Source organism: Penicillium lagena, assembly GCF_028827675.1.
Source record: "Penicillium lagena strain IBT 129212 chromosome Unknown utg000001l_segment0_segment0, whole genome shotgun sequence".
NCBI lineage: Eukaryota > Fungi > Ascomycota > Eurotiomycetes > Eurotiales > Aspergillaceae > Penicillium > Penicillium lagena.
Genome location: NW_026623222.1, coordinates 3,801,690 through 3,819,336, shown reverse-complemented (window position 1 = coordinate 3,819,336; position 17,647 = coordinate 3,801,690). Strand labels below are relative to the sequence as shown.

At 50.2% G+C, this 17,647-nt stretch overlaps 5 protein-coding genes across 5 annotated transcripts; 1 reads left to right on the top strand and 4 right to left on the bottom strand.

Annotated features, from left to right (window-relative positions):
- Positions 1-463: 463 nt before the first annotated feature.
- Positions 464-5,137, bottom strand: N7510_001674 (pleiotropic drug resistance family ABC transporter; the record flags this gene model as incomplete). The annotated part of the gene is made up of 5 exons (XM_056973601.1): positions 464-887; positions 936-1,399; positions 1,450-1,905; positions 1,956-4,503; positions 4,563-5,137. The coding sequence occupies 5 exons, from the start codon at positions 5,135-5,137 to the stop codon at positions 464-466; spliced, it is 4,467 nt and encodes a 1,488-aa protein (XP_056838718.1).
- A 717-nt stretch (positions 5,138-5,854) lies between these two features.
- N7510_001673 (arylsulfotransferase family protein) lies at positions 5,855-7,563 on the bottom strand (the record flags this gene model as incomplete). The annotated part of the gene is made up of 3 exons (XM_056973600.1): positions 5,855-6,834; positions 6,884-6,949; positions 6,999-7,563. 3 exons carry the CDS (start codon positions 7,561-7,563, stop codon positions 5,855-5,857), a joined length of 1,611 nt encoding a protein of 536 aa, XP_056838717.1.
- Positions 7,564-8,062: 499 nt separating this feature from the next.
- On the top strand, positions 8,063-10,019 carry N7510_001672 (MDR family MFS transporter; the record flags this gene model as incomplete). Its single annotated transcript, XM_056973599.1, has 6 exons — positions 8,063-8,213; positions 8,280-8,591; positions 8,646-9,169; positions 9,222-9,543; positions 9,612-9,754; positions 9,828-10,019. 6 exons carry the CDS (start codon positions 8,063-8,065, stop codon positions 10,017-10,019), a joined length of 1,644 nt encoding a protein of 547 aa, XP_056838716.1.
- Positions 10,020-10,455: 436 nt separating this feature from the next.
- On the bottom strand, positions 10,456-12,725 carry N7510_001671 (alpha-L-arabinofuranosidase A; the record flags this gene model as incomplete). The annotated part of the gene is made up of 8 exons (XM_056973598.1): positions 10,456-10,806; positions 10,859-10,966; positions 11,011-11,165; positions 11,218-11,637; positions 11,690-11,879; positions 11,930-12,046; positions 12,095-12,547; positions 12,603-12,725. The coding sequence occupies 8 exons, from the start codon at positions 12,723-12,725 to the stop codon at positions 10,456-10,458; spliced, it is 1,917 nt and encodes a 638-aa protein (XP_056838715.1).
- Positions 12,726-14,017: 1,292 nt separating this feature from the next.
- On the bottom strand, positions 14,018-17,380 carry N7510_001670 (Acyl transferase/acyl hydrolase/lysophospholipase; the record flags this gene model as incomplete). Its single annotated transcript, XM_056973597.1, has 3 exons — positions 14,018-16,105; positions 16,280-17,090; positions 17,148-17,380. 3 exons carry the CDS (start codon positions 17,378-17,380, stop codon positions 14,018-14,020), a joined length of 3,132 nt encoding a protein of 1,043 aa, XP_056838714.1.
- Positions 17,381-17,647: the final 267 nt, after the last annotated feature.

Sequence of the window (17,647 nt, the reverse complement as noted above, 5' to 3'; positions counted from 1 at the left end):
GATCATCGTCCCCGCGTGGTGACCCAGCCGAAAGCGAACAAGACATCTAGGCTTGAATGATCACCCCGTTGGTGGCTCCTATGGTACTCTTCCGACCGCCTAAGCCCTAAAGCCACGGATCACAGTATGGAGTAGATGGCACTTAGTTCACTAATCAAGGAGGGACTCCGAACCTTCCGGCTATCGCCCCCACCTCGATCTGCCTTGCCTTCTTTGGTGTTTCAAACCATGCATAGTTCAATTGATAGGCGTGCTGAGTGGCTGCACTGTACATTAACGGCCAACCGAGAGCACGTTGCTATTATTAACTAACAAAATGCATTTGAAATCTAGAGGAAAAAAAACCCGCAATATGTATTATTTATAAAGCTCGCGAGGCACAAGGCGCAAGGATCAACAAAGATGTGCCCGACAAGCCACAAAAATGTTCTATCGTATCGTAAATGTCACACCAGCCCCCACTCTACTCCTGCTTGACCTTACGCGACCAATGCTTCGGCACGCGAATCAACCAGTAGAAGAAAACGGCCGCCACCACGTTAAAGCCCACGTACACAAAGAGCAGCCCGATATTGCGCCAGTGATCCGAGAAGTAGATGTTGACGCTGGCCAGGAACTGGTTTGTTGAGGAAATGGAGCACAGCTGACAGTCTGTGGTCGCGTTGGGATTGTGCAAGTTTCCGTGTGTTTCTTTCAAGTACGGACCCAAATAGCTCATGCACGTTTCGCCTTTCGGGGGCGATATATGGAGTAGTTCAATTGCAGAGCATGTGACGTCAGCGCCAGATACACCGGTGGAGAGTACTGCTGACACCAGATATGTGAAGGGCGAAACGCGGTACATGAAGATCCAGAAACCAGGCAAGTCTTGGGGGCTCGCCAGCACACTGGGAAAAGATTAGCGCTGACAGGAGCAAAAAAATAACCAGACTTACCCGTTGAAGATCAGGCAGAGTGAGAACAATAGTTGTGCGATGTTGCTGCCAGTCTCTGCCTGCTCGATGCCCGCAATCATCATCGAACTGAAGGTCGAGGTAAATAGCATGAAGATCAGAATAAGCAAAAACATGGTTCCGCTGCGTGACGTCACGGAGTTGGTCGGGTAGGCATTCCGGTAGAGGCCAATGGGATAGTACCACGAGAAGAAGATGGGCACCGACATCGCGACATTCCAGGGCAGCTCCACAAAGATACTAGCCAGCATGAACGCCTTCCATGAGTAAGCCTTGGATGGACGTTCCCGCACCTCGTACAGGGACCGCTGCGTAACAAAGCTAGGCATCATTTGTTGCACCAGGTTGGGGAAGATGATGAGCAGCATGAAGATGGCAAACATCTGGTTCTGGAGACCTTGCAGACTGTTGGGCATGTGCCAGAAAGTAAATCCGATAAATAGAGGCTAAAAGGGGTCAGCACTCATTCAAACATACAATGCGTCTGGAGACTGACCGGAACTATGCACATGGCCGCCTTGGCGTATATGTAGCCCGGACTGCGCCAGTACTGCTGGAACATGCGGTGGATGCAAACGACAAATTGATACCACAACGGTGTCGCAAATTCTCCATAGCCAGCCGTCGGCGGAGGCACAGGTTTCTGTAGCAGTTCTGCCTTCATCTCAGCCAACTCGCGTCGAACCTGCGTCCGCTCCGGGCTGTTGTTCCATTCGTCCGCCCAGTTTCGGTCCGCATGGGATCCCGGAGCAGCGCCGATAATTTCCAGCATCCACTCTGCTGGATTGGCGTTCTCTGGGCATTTGACAGACCCCTTGTTCTCGAAGTACCGGATCAGAGTCTCCATGTGTGGACCCAGCTCTCCGAAGTAGACTGTGCGACCTCCTTTGGCTAGGAACAGGAGGCGATCGAATTGTTGCATCAACATAGCACTCGGTTGATGGATGGTACACTATTGTCTGTTAGTATGTTATGCATATAAATCTCGAGCAATATTATTACCAAAACAGCTTGTCCATGGTCAGCCAGTTTGCGCATGAGACTGCAGATAGACCAGGCGGTTTGACTGTCCAAACCAGAAGTAGGTTCATCGAAGAATAGAAGCAGGTCCGGCTTGGCAGCGATTTCCACGCCAATAGTCAAGCGCTTGCGCTGCTCCACGTTCAATCCCTCACCAAGGACACCGACCACCGCCTCAGCATACTCTTCCATGCCAAGCATCTTGATCACTTCTTCGACATAGTCGAGCTTTTCCTGGCGAGGAACTTTGTGCGGTTGGCGAAGCAGAGCGCTAAAGACAAGCGCTTCACGCACAGTACTAGTTTCGAGATGCAGGTCCTGTTGCTGGACGTAGCCTGTTTTGCGCTGGAACGAGCCATCGCGAGGACGACCATCGACGAGCATCTCGCCGGTGATGACCCCCATCGTCACACGGTTGGCCAGTACATCTAGCAAAGACGTCTTGCCCGCACCGGTCACACCCATCAACGCAGTTAAAGTTCCAGGCTTCACCCATCCGTCAACATTATCCAAGATACGACGCGGATTGCCCTTGATCTTGATATCGTAACAGACATCCTGCCAGTGAAAGATGGCCGTTTGCCGGGCGATGGATGCGACTTGCTGATCATGGCTTTCAACAGCAGGGGCGTCCTTTTCTGCTGATGATGAGTCCTCCGCGTCATCCTTGCGATTGTACTTAGCAAAAGCTGGAATCTTGCCTTTCGGAAAGACCAGAATTTCTCCCTTTGACGGTTTGGCTCGGACAAGCTCGCTGCAGATAATGTAGGCTGCGAGGAAAAAGACGAAAAATGCACATATAATACCGTAGTTGCGCCACAGATGCTGCTTGTAGTATTGAAACGAGGTGTTGATATAGGCGTCACCATCAATGAAATCCTGGCCGGGCACCGCGCCCTTTTGAGAGCAAATCTTGGAACTAAGAGGCGCATTTGGGTAGAAAGGGACAAAGTCCGCCGCGGAGCACGGGAAATGGCGGCCACTGAATTCGTTGATCATCAGGGCTTCAAAGGCGTATGCAATTGGGTTCAAGTAATTCAGCCATCGGAACCACGGGTGCATGTCTCGGACCGGGATAGTAAAACCTGTGTAAATGACCAAAATCATCATGAATATCGAGGCTGGAACCAGCGCCTGCTCCTTGGAGCGTGAGATGGCTCCTATCCAGCGGAAGATGTTGGACATGGTGAGAGTAGTCGTGAATGAGAACAGGAAGAAGACGAAGAAATGGCCCGGGGTACGTCGGAGATCAGGCAGGAAATAGATGATCAGGTTGAAGACAACAGCTGTCATAAACTTGTCCGGTAGACCGACAAGCAAAGAGCTGAATGCCTCAGCCGAGGGATGGTACAAGGCATACTTGTCATGTTTCTCCACGATTGGTCGTTGGTCCCAGAGTGTCAAAATTTCAAGAGAGCTGGCGAAAGCGTTGAGTAAAATGGCGAAGAAGAGCAAGGCACCACGTTGAAAGAAGCTGCCAGTCGTCTGGTTGAGGTTGTAGAACACACTAGCGACGATCAGGCCCATGATGATGTTGCCGATCACAGAGGCAAGCGTCATGCTCATGTCTCCTTTCATACGTAGAAATCCACGCCAGAGACACAGACGAACTTGCATCGTGTATGACAGCGTGAATGGTGAGGCTGCCCGGGTACCCTTGGCTTTTTCTGCTGCGCGAGAGCGACTGAACTCATCAAGCTTGTCACCTCCCACTGGGTGTTGAGACCGACTCGCCTCAATGTCAGCCAGCAATTGTTTCCGCTCCGCACTCTCCTTCCATCTAGTGGCAAACTCATCAGGGGTGCGAGGCACTACACTCTCAAATTCAGGGCGGACGCGGCGCTCCGAAGGGCTAGTCAGAGAGGTGAGGAAGTCGGCCGTGGTTTGTCTTTCAGGGCAGTCGAAACCCATTTCAATAAAGAAGCGACGGGCGTCGTCTGCCTTGCCGAAGTATATTTGCCGGCCCTCATATAGGACTACCGCTTTATCAAACATATCGTAGATGGCCTGACTCGCCTGGTAGATAGCAACAATGGCAGTGCAGCCGCTGTAGTCCGTCGACAGACGGATATTCTTGACAAATTCCAGCGCAGTTGAGCTGTCCAGTCCACGCGTACTGTTATCCCAGCATTGCAGCGGGCATCCACAGAGAGTTGTCTCTGCGATACTGATGCGTTTGCGTTCGCCCCCGGATACACCTCGGATATATTCGTTGCCTACCCGGGTGTGCATAGTATGAGAGAGACCCAGCATGGCCATGACCACATCTCTCATGTGGGTGGCATACTGCTTTCGGCTTACTCCTGGGATGCGATTGTTCGGCGCGCGTGCATGGGCTGCAAAGAGCAGGGTATCTCCAGCAGTCATCTGAGGGAAATGCGTCTCGGTTTCAGCTTGGTAGATTACCTCGCCTCGGAATCGGCTGTGCATCTCCTCCCACGAGATTCCCTCATACTGTACATCGGAGCCGTCATCTAGCCAAAGGCCGTGTGTCTCACCCGCGATCGTCTTGAGGAAGGTTGAGCAGCCACTACAGAACCTCAGGTCAGTTCTTTGTCACTTTTATAGGGAGCCGCGCAGCAAACATACCTGCCGGGGCGGCCTAGCACCACCAGCATTTCTCCTGTGCTGACCATGCCTTCAAAGTCACGCAGAATATCAATGCGCACTTTCTTCCCGAACCCCAGCGCACTCTTAAACCAGCCTGCACCCTTCAACCACATATTGCCCACATCCATCTGGTAGTCTGCAGCAGTCCCATAGCCGAACACGTTGAGATTGCGGAATGAAACGCCTGCCGTGCGACGCGGATATCGGTCGGGATCGCGAGAGGTGATGTGCAGCATGTTGCGCACCCATTTCCGGGACTTAAACTGGTCGGAATTGGGATCCAGCTCAGGATCCTTAGCCGGATCGAGGAACGTGTTGATATCTTCTTTGATGGACCCATTGGTGCTGTACTGACGCGACAGCTGGGAGATGGTTCTTGCCAGCGTCGTGATCTTCTCTTGCCGGTCTTCTTCCGAATCGCCTGCGGTGTCAGTACTTTCTTCTTTCTCGGGGCTGATACGGTCGCTCTGCCTGAGTTCTTCTAGCTGCTGGGCCACGACATCCGCTGCTGCAGAGGCACCCCCAAATGGCGCGGGGGGTTGAGGAGCGGCCATGATTGAAAGCAGCTATGACATAGGGAGAAAAAGAGAGAAAGATGCGGGCCATTATTATTTATTAAGATTATGGAGACGACTCTCCTCGCAGGACGGAAGCCGGGAACTAAGGGATCCGAGTAGTATGTATCTCATTATGATCGCCTAGATGAACCCCGGATCCTGGGCCGGCCGAGCTGACTACTAAATAAGTCCGTGAAAGTATGGGGTTCTACTACCGAACGGCTCTGGGCTCCACTATTCATATCCTTGCCACCAAAATGATTCATCTCTGCTGCATAAAACAAGTTGTTCTACCAGAGAGGTTCATGAACATCATAATCCTAGCAATAACCCTGGATTCAACGTTCGCCAAAACCGTCTGGTTACAGCTAGGGCTCATGATTGGTTGCGTATTCGCGTATTCGCCATCGGTTGGGACCCACCAGGGGAGCAATGGCCCGATCGGGCAGCTTCAGGGATAAGAGCGGTGGAGAGTAGTCATTCCGAACGGAGCCTCAGCTCCGTCCTTTATTGCATAGCTCACATCGCATCGGATCGGATAGACTATAGTTATGTATTGATCATGATCGCCACGTGCAATCTGTGTGTAACCAACGCTCATCATCCGATCATCTGATTCTCACTTCTGCACTACCTACACCCAACTAACAACTACATAACCTGCCTTGCTGCATCTTCACTGCCTCCAAATCAAACTCCAGATCAAAAGTTAGATCAAATCTCTCCGTGGAAGACCACCTGCGCCCACAAGCTATCCGACTGAGCATTGGTAGTGGACACAGACGACGAAGGAGGCAGCACTTCCTGCTGGATCTGCGTCACCCGCGTAGTTGCAAGCACTCGGCCGCTGGCAGAGATAGCCTCGGCGGCCACGGTCTGGTACGAGTGACCTGTCACCTCGAACGAGGTCTCGAATCCATCGCGGGACGCTTGTCCCAGGTATGCGCGGGACCCGTAGCGATCCGTGATGGCAAAGAAGTTCCACGCGGCAGTCTCAGTGTCGCCGTTCCAGGACACATAGATGGCAGTACCCGCAGAGGTCTTCTCAGCCACAATGGCCGGCTCCTCGGTGGGCAGTCCAGTCCAGTTGTAGCGAAACGCACGGTAGTTCTCAACGCCCTCAAATAGGAAGTCGGAGTCCATGTACGCGTGGAAAATGGCGTTGCCATCCGCCTTGAATTCCGTCATTGCGCCCTCGGAGCCCCAATTCACCAGAACGTTGCCATTGGGCAGGAGCTGTGTGCTGCCCTGGGACTTGGACAGAAGACCGTCAGGAGGTTGGAAGGCCTGGACAATCTCCGCCGTCCATTTGGCCGTGTTGACCGAGATGATCTTGCCCTGGGAGAAGGGGTGCGTGTGGACCTCGTGGCCACGGTTGTTCTCTGTTCCATGTGCAGAGTTGTCGTAGAGGGAGATAATCTCTTCATTCTTACCTTGCGATACGAACCGCGCATGGTGCTGGAAGCAGAATGCGACATTTGAGCCAAGCTTGAAATCAGAGTTGCGACCACCGAGGCGCCAGATGATCTCGCCAGTGGTACCGTTGATCTTGTGGACGGCACAGGCATCCCGAGCCGAGATCAAGTAGTCACCGTTTGCATCCTTGTCAACGGAGTTGATATGGAAGTAGTCCCATGCGTCCGACGAGTTGTAGCCTGCGCCAGCCTGGCCGGGGTTGAGAGGAAGAACGGCCTCTGCATGCGATTAGTATACGTGATAGACACACGAACAGAGCGAGCTCACCATCGGGACTAACGTGCTCGAGACTGGACCATTCAAAGAGAAGTTCGCCGGTCTCGATATCCAGTTCTGGCCGTCGTTAGTCTCACTCCTTGAAATGAAGTCAAGGCCAACATACCCTGGATGATGGCATCAACAATCCATTGCTGCTCGGCACTACCACCCCAGCGGCTCAGGTCGCGGGGAACGGGCTGGTAGACCTGGATCAGGGCGGTCTCCTCATTGATAATGTGGAATTCATGCTTGTCCATGAGCTTGTGGTTGCCCGCGCGCAGCTCCCGGATAGTTTCATAGCGCTGGTTCAGAAGCGTCGCGTGGCCGTGACCGTGGCCGTAGCCCGGGTTGTGGTCGCCCTCGAAGCTAAAAAGTACATCCTGGCCTCTCCATCGTGCCTTTTGGAAATTGGCGGCCCAGATGGAAAAGTAGGTATATCCCGACCAGACAAGCTCGCCGTCATCGCGGAAGATGTACGGACCCTGCTGACGCGGCCCATGCGAGCCGGGGGTGTTTACCTCGCCCGGGAAAGGCGCTACGAAGAGGTAGCCTTTCTCGACATCGGCCGTTGCGGAGATAGTGATATTCAGACGAGGCGGCGCCAAGTCCGTCCGAGTTTTGAATTGCCAGTCTGCAGCGACCAGCGGCGTAACCGCGGCCACGCAGGCCATGATCTCAAGAACCTTCATGGTGGTAATAATGGGAGGCACTAGCCCAACGATCAGTTTCTATGATGTTGTCCATAGTGCAATGTGGGTACATTAACCTTAGGTGGGTATTCTGCACTGGGAGTATGTTCTCTCTGGTAGAGGTTGGAGGGTTTATAGAGCGGTTGGGAAAAAAAGATTTATTCTTCGTCCACCTTTATATACGACCGTGGGATCAACGATCTGCGCTAGAAGATGTCATACGTTTCTCTTGTTCCCGCCATTTTTTCTTGTGTTTCTGTGTGCCGAAGATGTGATATTGATGCAAGATGTCGTGCTCGGAGGGGATAAACGCCCCGCGTTGCCTAATCGAGTGCCCGCAGCTGCAGTCACTTCCTGGCGAGGTCTTGGTTTCCCACCAAGAAAGAGAGCCGAGAAATATTGGACACTCGGTTAGAGGAAACTGGCACGTCACGAGTTTTTAATTTTTCTTTCGGCCGACTCTGAACTCTGGCATTTTCCTACCATCAACCAATCCGCCATGGCTGCCCCTCACCAAAGTGAAAGACCTGGTGCTCAACACGAACCAGAGTCCGCAATGCCTGTTCTAAATGAAGAAGAGCCTCTTTTGGGATCAAACGAATCTCCGTCGACTTGGAAGTCGCCGCCGGGTTTTACATGGATTCAAATCGGTTGGTGGTTGACTAGTCTTTCAACATGGATAATAGAACCAAATGACTAATTATATATGGTTGCAGCAATTATGTCCAATGTATTCCTCTCTGGATTTGACAGCACCATCACTGCTTCAACCTACGCCGTGATTAGTTCGGATTTCAACGCCGCAAACACTGCCTCATGGTTGACCACTTCTTATTTGGTCACGAGCACAGCATTCCAGCCGCTATATGGAAGATTCTCGGATTTATTGGGTCGTCGTGCATGCTTCTTTACTGCGACTATTTGCTTTATGGTCGGCTGTCTGGGCTGCGGCGTGGCCCGTGATATCGTGTTCTTGGATATTATGCGAGCCTTGACTGGCATTGGAGGCGGAGGCTTGATGACAATGGGTATGCTTTCTAAATACCATGATTTTCTGGGTATTCTTCTGACTTCTATCCCAGCTACTATTATCAACTCCGACCTCATTCCTTTCCGTCATCGAGGCATGTACCAAGCGATCCAGAACGTCTCCAACGGATTCGGCGCTATCTGTGGTGCTTCTTTTGGTGGCTCGATCGTCGACTCCATTGGATGGCGTTGGTGTTTCTTGCTGCAATGCCCGGTCTCTCTGAGTGCGTTGGTCTTGGGCCATTTCGTTTTGAAGTTTCCCAACGACGATGCTGAATCGACCTCTGATCGAGCCACACAAGGCATCTGGCGTCAGATCGACCTCTCCGGTGCCTGCTTGTTAGTCCTGGCGCTCTCTAGTCAGTTATTCGGACTGAGCCTGGGTGGTAATGAGCTTCCCTGGACAAACGTCTGGGTGATTATGTCCTTAGTTGCCAGTGTGGTGCTCTTGGTCGTCTTTTTCATGATAGAGTCCAGAACTTCCGCTGTTCCTGTGATGCCGTTGAAGATGCTTCGTGGGCTTCTTCCTGTAGCGACGCAGATTTCCAACGTCTGTGTGGGCATGGCTGCCTACGCTGTAAGCCACACTTGTCTGTCTGTTGGGGAATTTAACTGACTGACCTTGATAGTACCTATTTACACTTCCGCTCTTGTTCCAGGTGATTCTCCTGGACACTCCTAGCAAAGCAGGTGGTCGCCTGGCTATCCCATGCTTGGCCACTCCATTGGGAGGGCTTATATCTGGCATTGTTATGTCTCGCTGGGGGAAGCTATCTTATCTCGTGAGAACGGGCGCTGGTCTGATGTTCATTGGAAACCTGCTGGTGATGCTGCTGCGATTCCACGACGCAGAATGGAAGTATTTTGCCTATATGATTCCCGCCAATCTGGGCCAGGGTATCGTGTATCCAGGAATCCTATTTACCTTCCTGGCTGCATTCGACCACTCTGGTAAGCTAGTTCCTGTTTGATACCTTGAATCAGCCTGCAGAAGGGGTACTAAACGTTTCGCTTTCTAGACCACGCCGTCTCCGCCTCTACAGTCTACCTCATCCGCTCCCTCGGGACAGTCTGGGGTGTCGCCGTCACCTCTGCTATCGTCCAGAATACATTGAGCTCAGGCCTCCCGGAGGCCCTGAGTGAAATACCAGATAAATGGAACGTACATACCCTTTTGGACCACAGCTTGGTGGCCCTATAAGGAAATCTTGCTGATCAATTCCTCTTATGCATAGGTAATCGACGAGATACGTCACTCCGTCTCTGCAATTTACGATCTACCCCCGGACGTACAGATAGCCGCTCGATTGGTGTACTATCGCGCAATCCGTATGTCGTTTGCGGCATCGGCGTCTTTCGGGTTCGTTGCGACAGTGGCGGCCTTCTTCACCCGCGGGAAAGGGCTGGAACGCGCTACCGACCATTAAACTAGTTTTCCTCTATGCGGCTCCTGATGTGAGTGGAGTCTGTATAGCGACAGAGAAGCTCCGGTAAATGAATCGACGCCCCTCTCAATGGGGCGATGGGTGGAGGCTAAAGGCGACTAACAATTTACCGAGATAACGGTGAAGTGGGTTATCAGCTGGATTGGATGAGGTTCATAATAGCAGGTGGTGCAGCGTTGAAAGAATAGATAGAATAACAGTGGAAATAGTTTACTAGTCTAACATTCGGTTGTTTGCTTTGAATTCTATCCCGCGTTGGGGTGTGCGGAGCTCATAGATCAAAGAAGTAAGCGTCGCAACTCCTCGCAACCGGCATAATATTTACTGTGCAAAGGGCAAGGTCTTGACTGCATCATAGGATATGCGACAATGGGGATTTTATAACTAGTAGTTACTTTGACAAAAAGTCAGGAATCAACTAAGCGTTGGTCCGCAGCACCGCAACACTCAGATTTGGCAACTTGAAGCTGAACACTCCATTCTTCCCGGCCGTGACCTTCACGGTTTGGATATCCACCATGTTTGGAGCACCGACAGCATTCATGGAATAAGCGCTTGGAGCTGTCAGCACGGTCAGGTCGGCTGTTGCGCCTCGGCCAATGCCCTCAAATGTCAAGGACACTGGCACATTGGCGGTGCTGTTATAAACAGCTGCCTTGAAGATGCGCGAATTGGTCTGGCTGTCAAGACCGGCGGCGTAGTAGAGTGGGCCGAAGGCGTCAGGGGAGGTTGCAGGGAGGGTGTTCGTCATGTGGTTGTGGTTGAACAGCTGCGTTCAAAGTTAGTCCGGGAGGTAAACATGATAGAACAGTGATACCGACACTATAGACATGCCAACTCGTGGAGCGGGCTGTCTGATCTGGGTCCGCGTTGAAGGCCAGCATGGTTGGCGACCATTCATAGTTATCCAGGTTCATCATCCAGGGCGCCTGGTTCGGTTAGTCCAAATTCGTATTTGGACAGGAATACTCACATAGGTTGTTCCGATAATTTTGTCGGCATTTCTCTCTGCACCCAGGAGGAAGACTGCTTCCCCAACGGAGGCGATCCACCAAGGATATGTGGAGAAGTGGTAATCACTCCAGTTAACGCCATATCCGTTATTGAATTCGGTCGCTGCAATTTCACCTTTTATTACAAGTGTCAGCCAATTGACCTTGCCTTACTGGATGTCCCTTACCAAGCAGGATTGGATGCTGATCTGTGTAGTTATCCCACATGTTGAACTTGTTGACGAAGTTGTCCGGGATATCATACAAATGGTAATCGCCACCTGCGTTACCAGGCAGTGTCATGTCGATGGTCGATGCGATCACTTGAATGTTTGGGTATTTCTCAGAGAGGGCATCGTAGAAGGCCTGGAACCGGTATTCCGTGTATGAATCTAAGCCTCCACTTAGATTATCCTCGTTGCCGACCTCAACATAACGAATGGTCCACGGCTCCGGATGGCCGTATTTAGCTCGCAAAGCACCGTAATGGGTGTCCACAGATCCGGTGAGGAATTCCAGCTCATTCAGTGCGTCCTGTACGTAAAAGTCGAGGTCGGCCTCCGAGACAGTATCCCCATTTAGAGCATGGCCGCTCCAAATAGCGAGAACTAGTATATCGGCGTCAGAGGAATCAGTGGTATGCCAAAAATGTGTTCTTACTGGGCTCCATCCCAAGATCGTCACACCACTCCATGTACTCAACTAAGCCCATGCCACCGGTTTCTTCATATCCCCATGTTGTGGCACGCCCGGGACGATCTGTGAGTGGTCCGATAGTCTCGTTCCACTTCCATCGACCAGGAATTGTGTTGCCTTCGAGGTTGTTGCCACCTGGGAACCGGAGGAATTTCTAATTTTGATGAGTACTTATCTGCGGAGCGTATATTCCTGAACACTTACAGGACCAAGATCATACATGGCTTGCATCAGATCGCGTCGGAGCCCATTCGGACGGTTGTTCCATGTCGGCGGGAACAGACTAATAAGATTGAAATCAAGATAACCATCAGATGTTTTCTGGTCTTATTAGCTAGAAGCTCCGCGAGAGCCTACAGTTGAACTCACGGAAGCATCGAAGGTCAGCGAAAAGGTATTATTGGTGTTTGGAGCCGTTGTCTCTGGCGCAAGAACAAACTTATGCTGAACCCATTCATCTCCGGCACTTGTCGAAATAATCGTGGTAGTTGCTAGAGTCTTCCCGCTTGTGGTTGATTGGAGCGTTGCAGTGAACTTGCCGTTGTAGGAACCCTTGACGTAGAAAGAACCGCTGTACTTCTGAGGCCGCACATCAATGCCAAAAAATCCCAGGTTGGTAAAGCCGGACTGGTCAGTCCCTGACACTCTGGCAGAAGTGGGGAGAGCCGAGGAGAGCGGATCACTGAGGTTTTTCAGAGCCAAAGACGAATCGCCAACCGGCACCCAGGCATCCAACGATGACGGGTACGTTGTACTTCCTTGGAATGCTCGATTGCGAATTAGTTCCGCATAGAGACCTCCTTCGCCGCAGTGATTGATCTCCTAAAGTTTGTCTCAGATCTTTAAATTCTATTCGACGACTGCGGGCTAAACACACCTCTTCCATCACGCCATATTGCAGGTTGGTCGTGGCATTGCCACCAGATTTTGCAACTGAGATCTGGTAGGCTGCGCTGCATGATGCCAGCAGCGGTAGGAGAAGATGATTAGCCAGTACCATTGTTTATTATTTGGCCAGGCGATGCAAGTTGTAGATCCTACCCTGGCTGACAAACAAATGCAAAAAGCAAATGAGAGAACTGGCTGTCTGGATATTTATACACGGCTAGAGGCATCTCGATAGGAGCTCCATTTGCGGCGGAGTAGTGAGCTCACTATTGAGATTACTGCCCCTGGCAATCTCGAGTCTCGTGAGGGGCAGGAGTGAAAAGGGACGATCATTTCCCGCCGAATGGCAATTGTAAGTGGGTAGATGGAGCCAAGTTGATATGAAGCTTTTCTGTTTCGGGTAAAATCCCTTGAGGAGTGCATGGACTGGAAAGCAAACCCTCGGTCCTCGTAGGGAATGGAGAAATATCGGCATAATAATCCCCGCCGACTTGATCGTCACTCGAGGGGCGATGTGACTCGTTCGGTTGAATTGGAGAGGCGAGACTATGCGGCTGCATACTTCAACTCGGCTACTTTGTCCACTGAATTAACCTTCGGCTGCTTTACAATGTGTTTTTGTCTCCTTGGTTGAAAAGGGCAGCAAATACTTGTTGTTATGATTGACGGGTAAATCACCGGGCGAAGTTCTCCGTTCCCGCATTCCCGCACCCGCGGATTCTCCACATTCCCGAGTGCCTGGCGTGACGTAGTCTTGAGAGCTCTTGACCACTTGTATACATATAGTAATATGGCATTATGTTGCCTATATCCATCTAGCTCGCCCCTTGGATGCTAGTTCTGTTGAAACCTGCAACCATGAAGCTCAAAATAATTCCTATATTTATACAAATACGAAACAATATTTGCAAACATGAAATCAACCACAGTCTTCTTTAAGAATAGAGACAGAACGAACATCACAGTATGTGCTTCTCCTTATACTTCTCATTGTTTACCCCAATAAGTGCAATTTCATCACAGGACTCTCGTCTGTCAGCGGGAGCAATTGCCGCTGCTCTTAGGATCTCCCGAATCAACGAATCATCCTTCTTCTGCCGTCTACCACGGTAGAGCCCACAGCACACTTTGACTCGAGGGTATGCTCTGGCTCTGTTTCTTCTCATTTGGTTTCTCTGGAAGAAGGTATACCTATCCCTGAAGAGTATGAAAATACTCCTAGCGAGAGAATATTTGTCAGATCTTTCATGAATAAGGGCCTTCATTTAGCGGCTGGTCGACCACCATGGTAAATAGAGCCTATGAAAGCTGGACAATAAGACGCAAAATGGTAATTTAAATTTGCACAACCGGGGATAGCTTTCGCAAAATATTTCATTGCCGACCATGAGGAAGAGGAAGAACTTACTTAGGCTTTGTCCACTCGTTGAGCCATGCATAACAACAAGCCATGGTATAAGGATTATCTGCGCCAAAGACTTGCTCACACAGTTGTGCACACCCGGTCATGGTTGCAATTGCTTCTGCATCGCGGTTTTGCAGCTTCAATGTGCGGGCCAGAATATTCATGGACTTAAGGGTGTTAGGATGCTCAAGCCCAAGGACCCTTTTGTTCCTCTCCAACGCATCCAGATTCAATTCCTCCGATTCCTGTAATCGCCACTGTTCTCCGAAACAATTTGCCAAGTGGCACATGGCAGCGATAGTATGAGGATCGTCAGGTCCCAGCACTCTTTTCGTGATATTCAAAGCTTGCAAGCCTAGCTCTGTCGCATCATGCAGTCGTGCTTGGAGTTTATAGACCAAAGCCATGTCGGATATGGCAGAAAGAGTATTAACGTCATAAAGCCCTGGAGTTTTGAGGTAGTGCCTGATTACCTGACTGCCAAGCTCTTCGGCCTTTTGTAGATCTCCTGTCTCACGAGCCTGGAAAGCTATTCTTGCCATAGCTCTCAGTGTGTCTGGATGGTCAGATCCTAACGACTTCTTCGAATGCTCAAGTATCTCTTCATGTAACTTGAGCGACTTGAAGAGGAGGCCTTGTCCACCGTATATTGTAGCCAAATTACTCAAACATGATAAGGTGTCGGGATGTTCTGCGCCGAGAGAGCGCTTCGAGATTTCAGAGGCTTTAAGAGCAAGTTTCTGAGCCTCGGAAAGTCGACCATCATGGAAGGTGCAGATAGCAACCTTGTGAAGAAGAGACGATTTCACCACCGTATCCTCATTGTTTGCCGCAAGATCGAGAACATGAAGGGCATGGGGCATTACTGATCGCCATACAGTTCGGTTAAGAGGTTCATACCTTGGATAACGGTGGTCAATTTCCTGCAGAACATCTCTTTGCAAATTCTCCAGGGAACCGGCTGACCTCACCCAATTTCTCATCGCAAGGTGCACCAAGCGATGCATGTCCAAAAGTCCATCCTTATGCCGCACACGGATAAATGAATAGGAACTGAGAATTCCAATGGCTTTTACAAATTTCAGCTGCGGAGCGGGTGGGAGTAGCGACAATGGTATATCCCGATGATTGATACAGGCCATGAACGCCAGATAATCCGCCGCCAGGGGGTCTTGTTTCCGGATTTGAGCAAAGGATGTAAGCCATGTAGTGGTGACAGGATTTCTGATGCTTTTGTATCGACCTTCATCCTCGAAATCCTCACTTAGAAGGTCAATGGACTCTTGCTCCTGCCCATCCAGTAGTGTAATATAGCTGCCAAAATCCAGTTTGTTCTCGTTAATGAAGGAAGCAGCCTGAACTATAGCCAAGGGAAGGAAAGTTAGGCGGACTAGGAGATCTTGTGTTGCTTTTCTGTCGTTGAGGAGCTCCTTGTTGACCAGCGAGTTTCGCAATACTCGAGAAGCCCTGTGTTCATCCATTTCCGGAACCTCAATGATATTGGTGGTCGACAAGTGCTGGGCAACTCTATGGCTGCGTGTTGTGAATAAAATCGCACCTTGATCACTCATGGGAAGAAATTCTTTGAGTCCATTTGTGGCCGACTCTGTTGTACTTCCAGCCCACATATCAATATCGTCCGCGTTGTCATAGATCAGCAGCCACCGGCCTGTTCCGGGTTGATTCAGACACTTTTGCACCAAGGCCTTGACATCCTGATTCCCATCATCGTACAGGGGAATTTTAAGCTCCTTGGCAATATTTTGATATGCCTGTTCAAAGGTCTCCCGATCCACTGCTGGAATCCAGAAAATTGAACAGTCTGGCCATTGGTCTCTTGTCTGGTACGCAAGTTCCAGGGCAATTTGAGTTTTGCCCACGCCACCAAGGCCATAGAGGACAATTCCTTGATGCTTATCTGTAATAAAAAGCTTTCGTTTTATCTTACCCAAGAACTCTCGGTCCACAAATCGTGAGTTTCTCTCAAAGGGCACAACCCAACATGGCGCTGTTCGACTCAAGAAAGGATTGTTCGACGAATCGACATCCTTGAGGATGCGCTGGCGAAATGCTCGAGATGAATACTCCTAATATTTGTCAGCCAATGATCAATGACCAAGAACAATGGGTATTTGTTGTAATAGGGAATCACACATGTATTGTGAGTTCAAAATCAAGATCCGTCATCTCTGCTAATCGTCAACAACCATTAGCTCTATATCTATAAATGCACAGATACCAAACCCACCCTCTTTGCTGACCAAATTCAGTATGCAGTCCCGAATATGGGCTTTCTGGACAGAGTGGTGAAGATAATCGTGAGTTACAGACTCGATCAAACTTCTCTTGTCATATTCGGTCATCCGCACATCTTGCAAACCATGATCGACATTAAACCGAAAGTAGCGATGCTGTCTGTACTCGTTGCTCCAGCGGGCCAGAAAGCGCCTTTCAGTGCTTTCAGGCTTTGTGGCCATTCTAACCAAAGTTTTCGAAAGGAAGTTGAGAAAATTGTCATCGATAGCCCCTTGTCCGGGATCGCCTGTACCAACAGAAACAATACACTTGACGAGAGGCTTCAAATTTCGGCTTGTAGGGCACCAGATATCGGCAGCTTCTTCTTCAACCTCTTCAATAGGGTTGTTTGCGCCAAATGCGCCATCAACAAATTGCCGGTCTCCAATAGTGACTGGGTCAAAGAATCGTGTTGCAGCAGACGTTGCTAAAGCCGCTTCACAAATTGTCGCTGCAATTGCATCCTCGTTTGGAACATTATAACTCCGAAGCCTGGCAATTTGAAGTGTTTCTTTAGATGTTGTGCAAACGAAAACCCTGCAGCGGTCTGTGTTTCCGTCATCCATAGGATCAGTAGGTGATGACCCAGACCGGATAATAACATCCTCGATTGCGGCTCTAAGCTTTTTGCTCTCGTATTGTGCCTTTATGTTGCCGGACCAATCCACTGGAAGATTGTTGGCCTTCTCGCTGAAGACAGAACTCATCAGCTGGCTGTATGCTTTGATACAGTCGTCCACGCCCATCTCCAATCGTCCGAGCATGATAGCAATAAGCCTGAGCATTTGGAAACATTGGTCAGAACTGCACAGCCTTAATACAGAAAGTACATACCCGCCTGTGCTGGTACCTCCAATCAAGTCGAAGACATCGCATGGTTTCAGGGTTCTGCCGTCCTGCCGCTCTAAATTAAGTTGGTTCATGATATCCTTGAGAATGTAGAGACTTGATAATCCTCTCACGCCTCCACCGTCCAAAGACATGAGACACAGTCCATTGACCTCGAGCGGATTTGATCCATTTTCGTTCAGCGTGACTTGGTCGGAAGTAGCGGTCTCAAAATGCATAATGGTGAATATATATCAACTGGACTGATAATATATTAAGTAGTTTTTCCAATGATAAATGAAACAAATACAGTAGCGTTACACGAAGAAAGCATGCGGGACTTAAGAGTCTGCCTGGGGCTGCGGAGCCGCATGGGCATGTATGAGGAGTTGCTGGGCGCTTACATGCAGTACTGATCCAATGTGCTCAAAAAATCAACCCTTCAAGGCGCCTACGCAGAGAATTGCGCTAGATATTGAGCGTCTCGCTGTCAATTCACAAAGCTG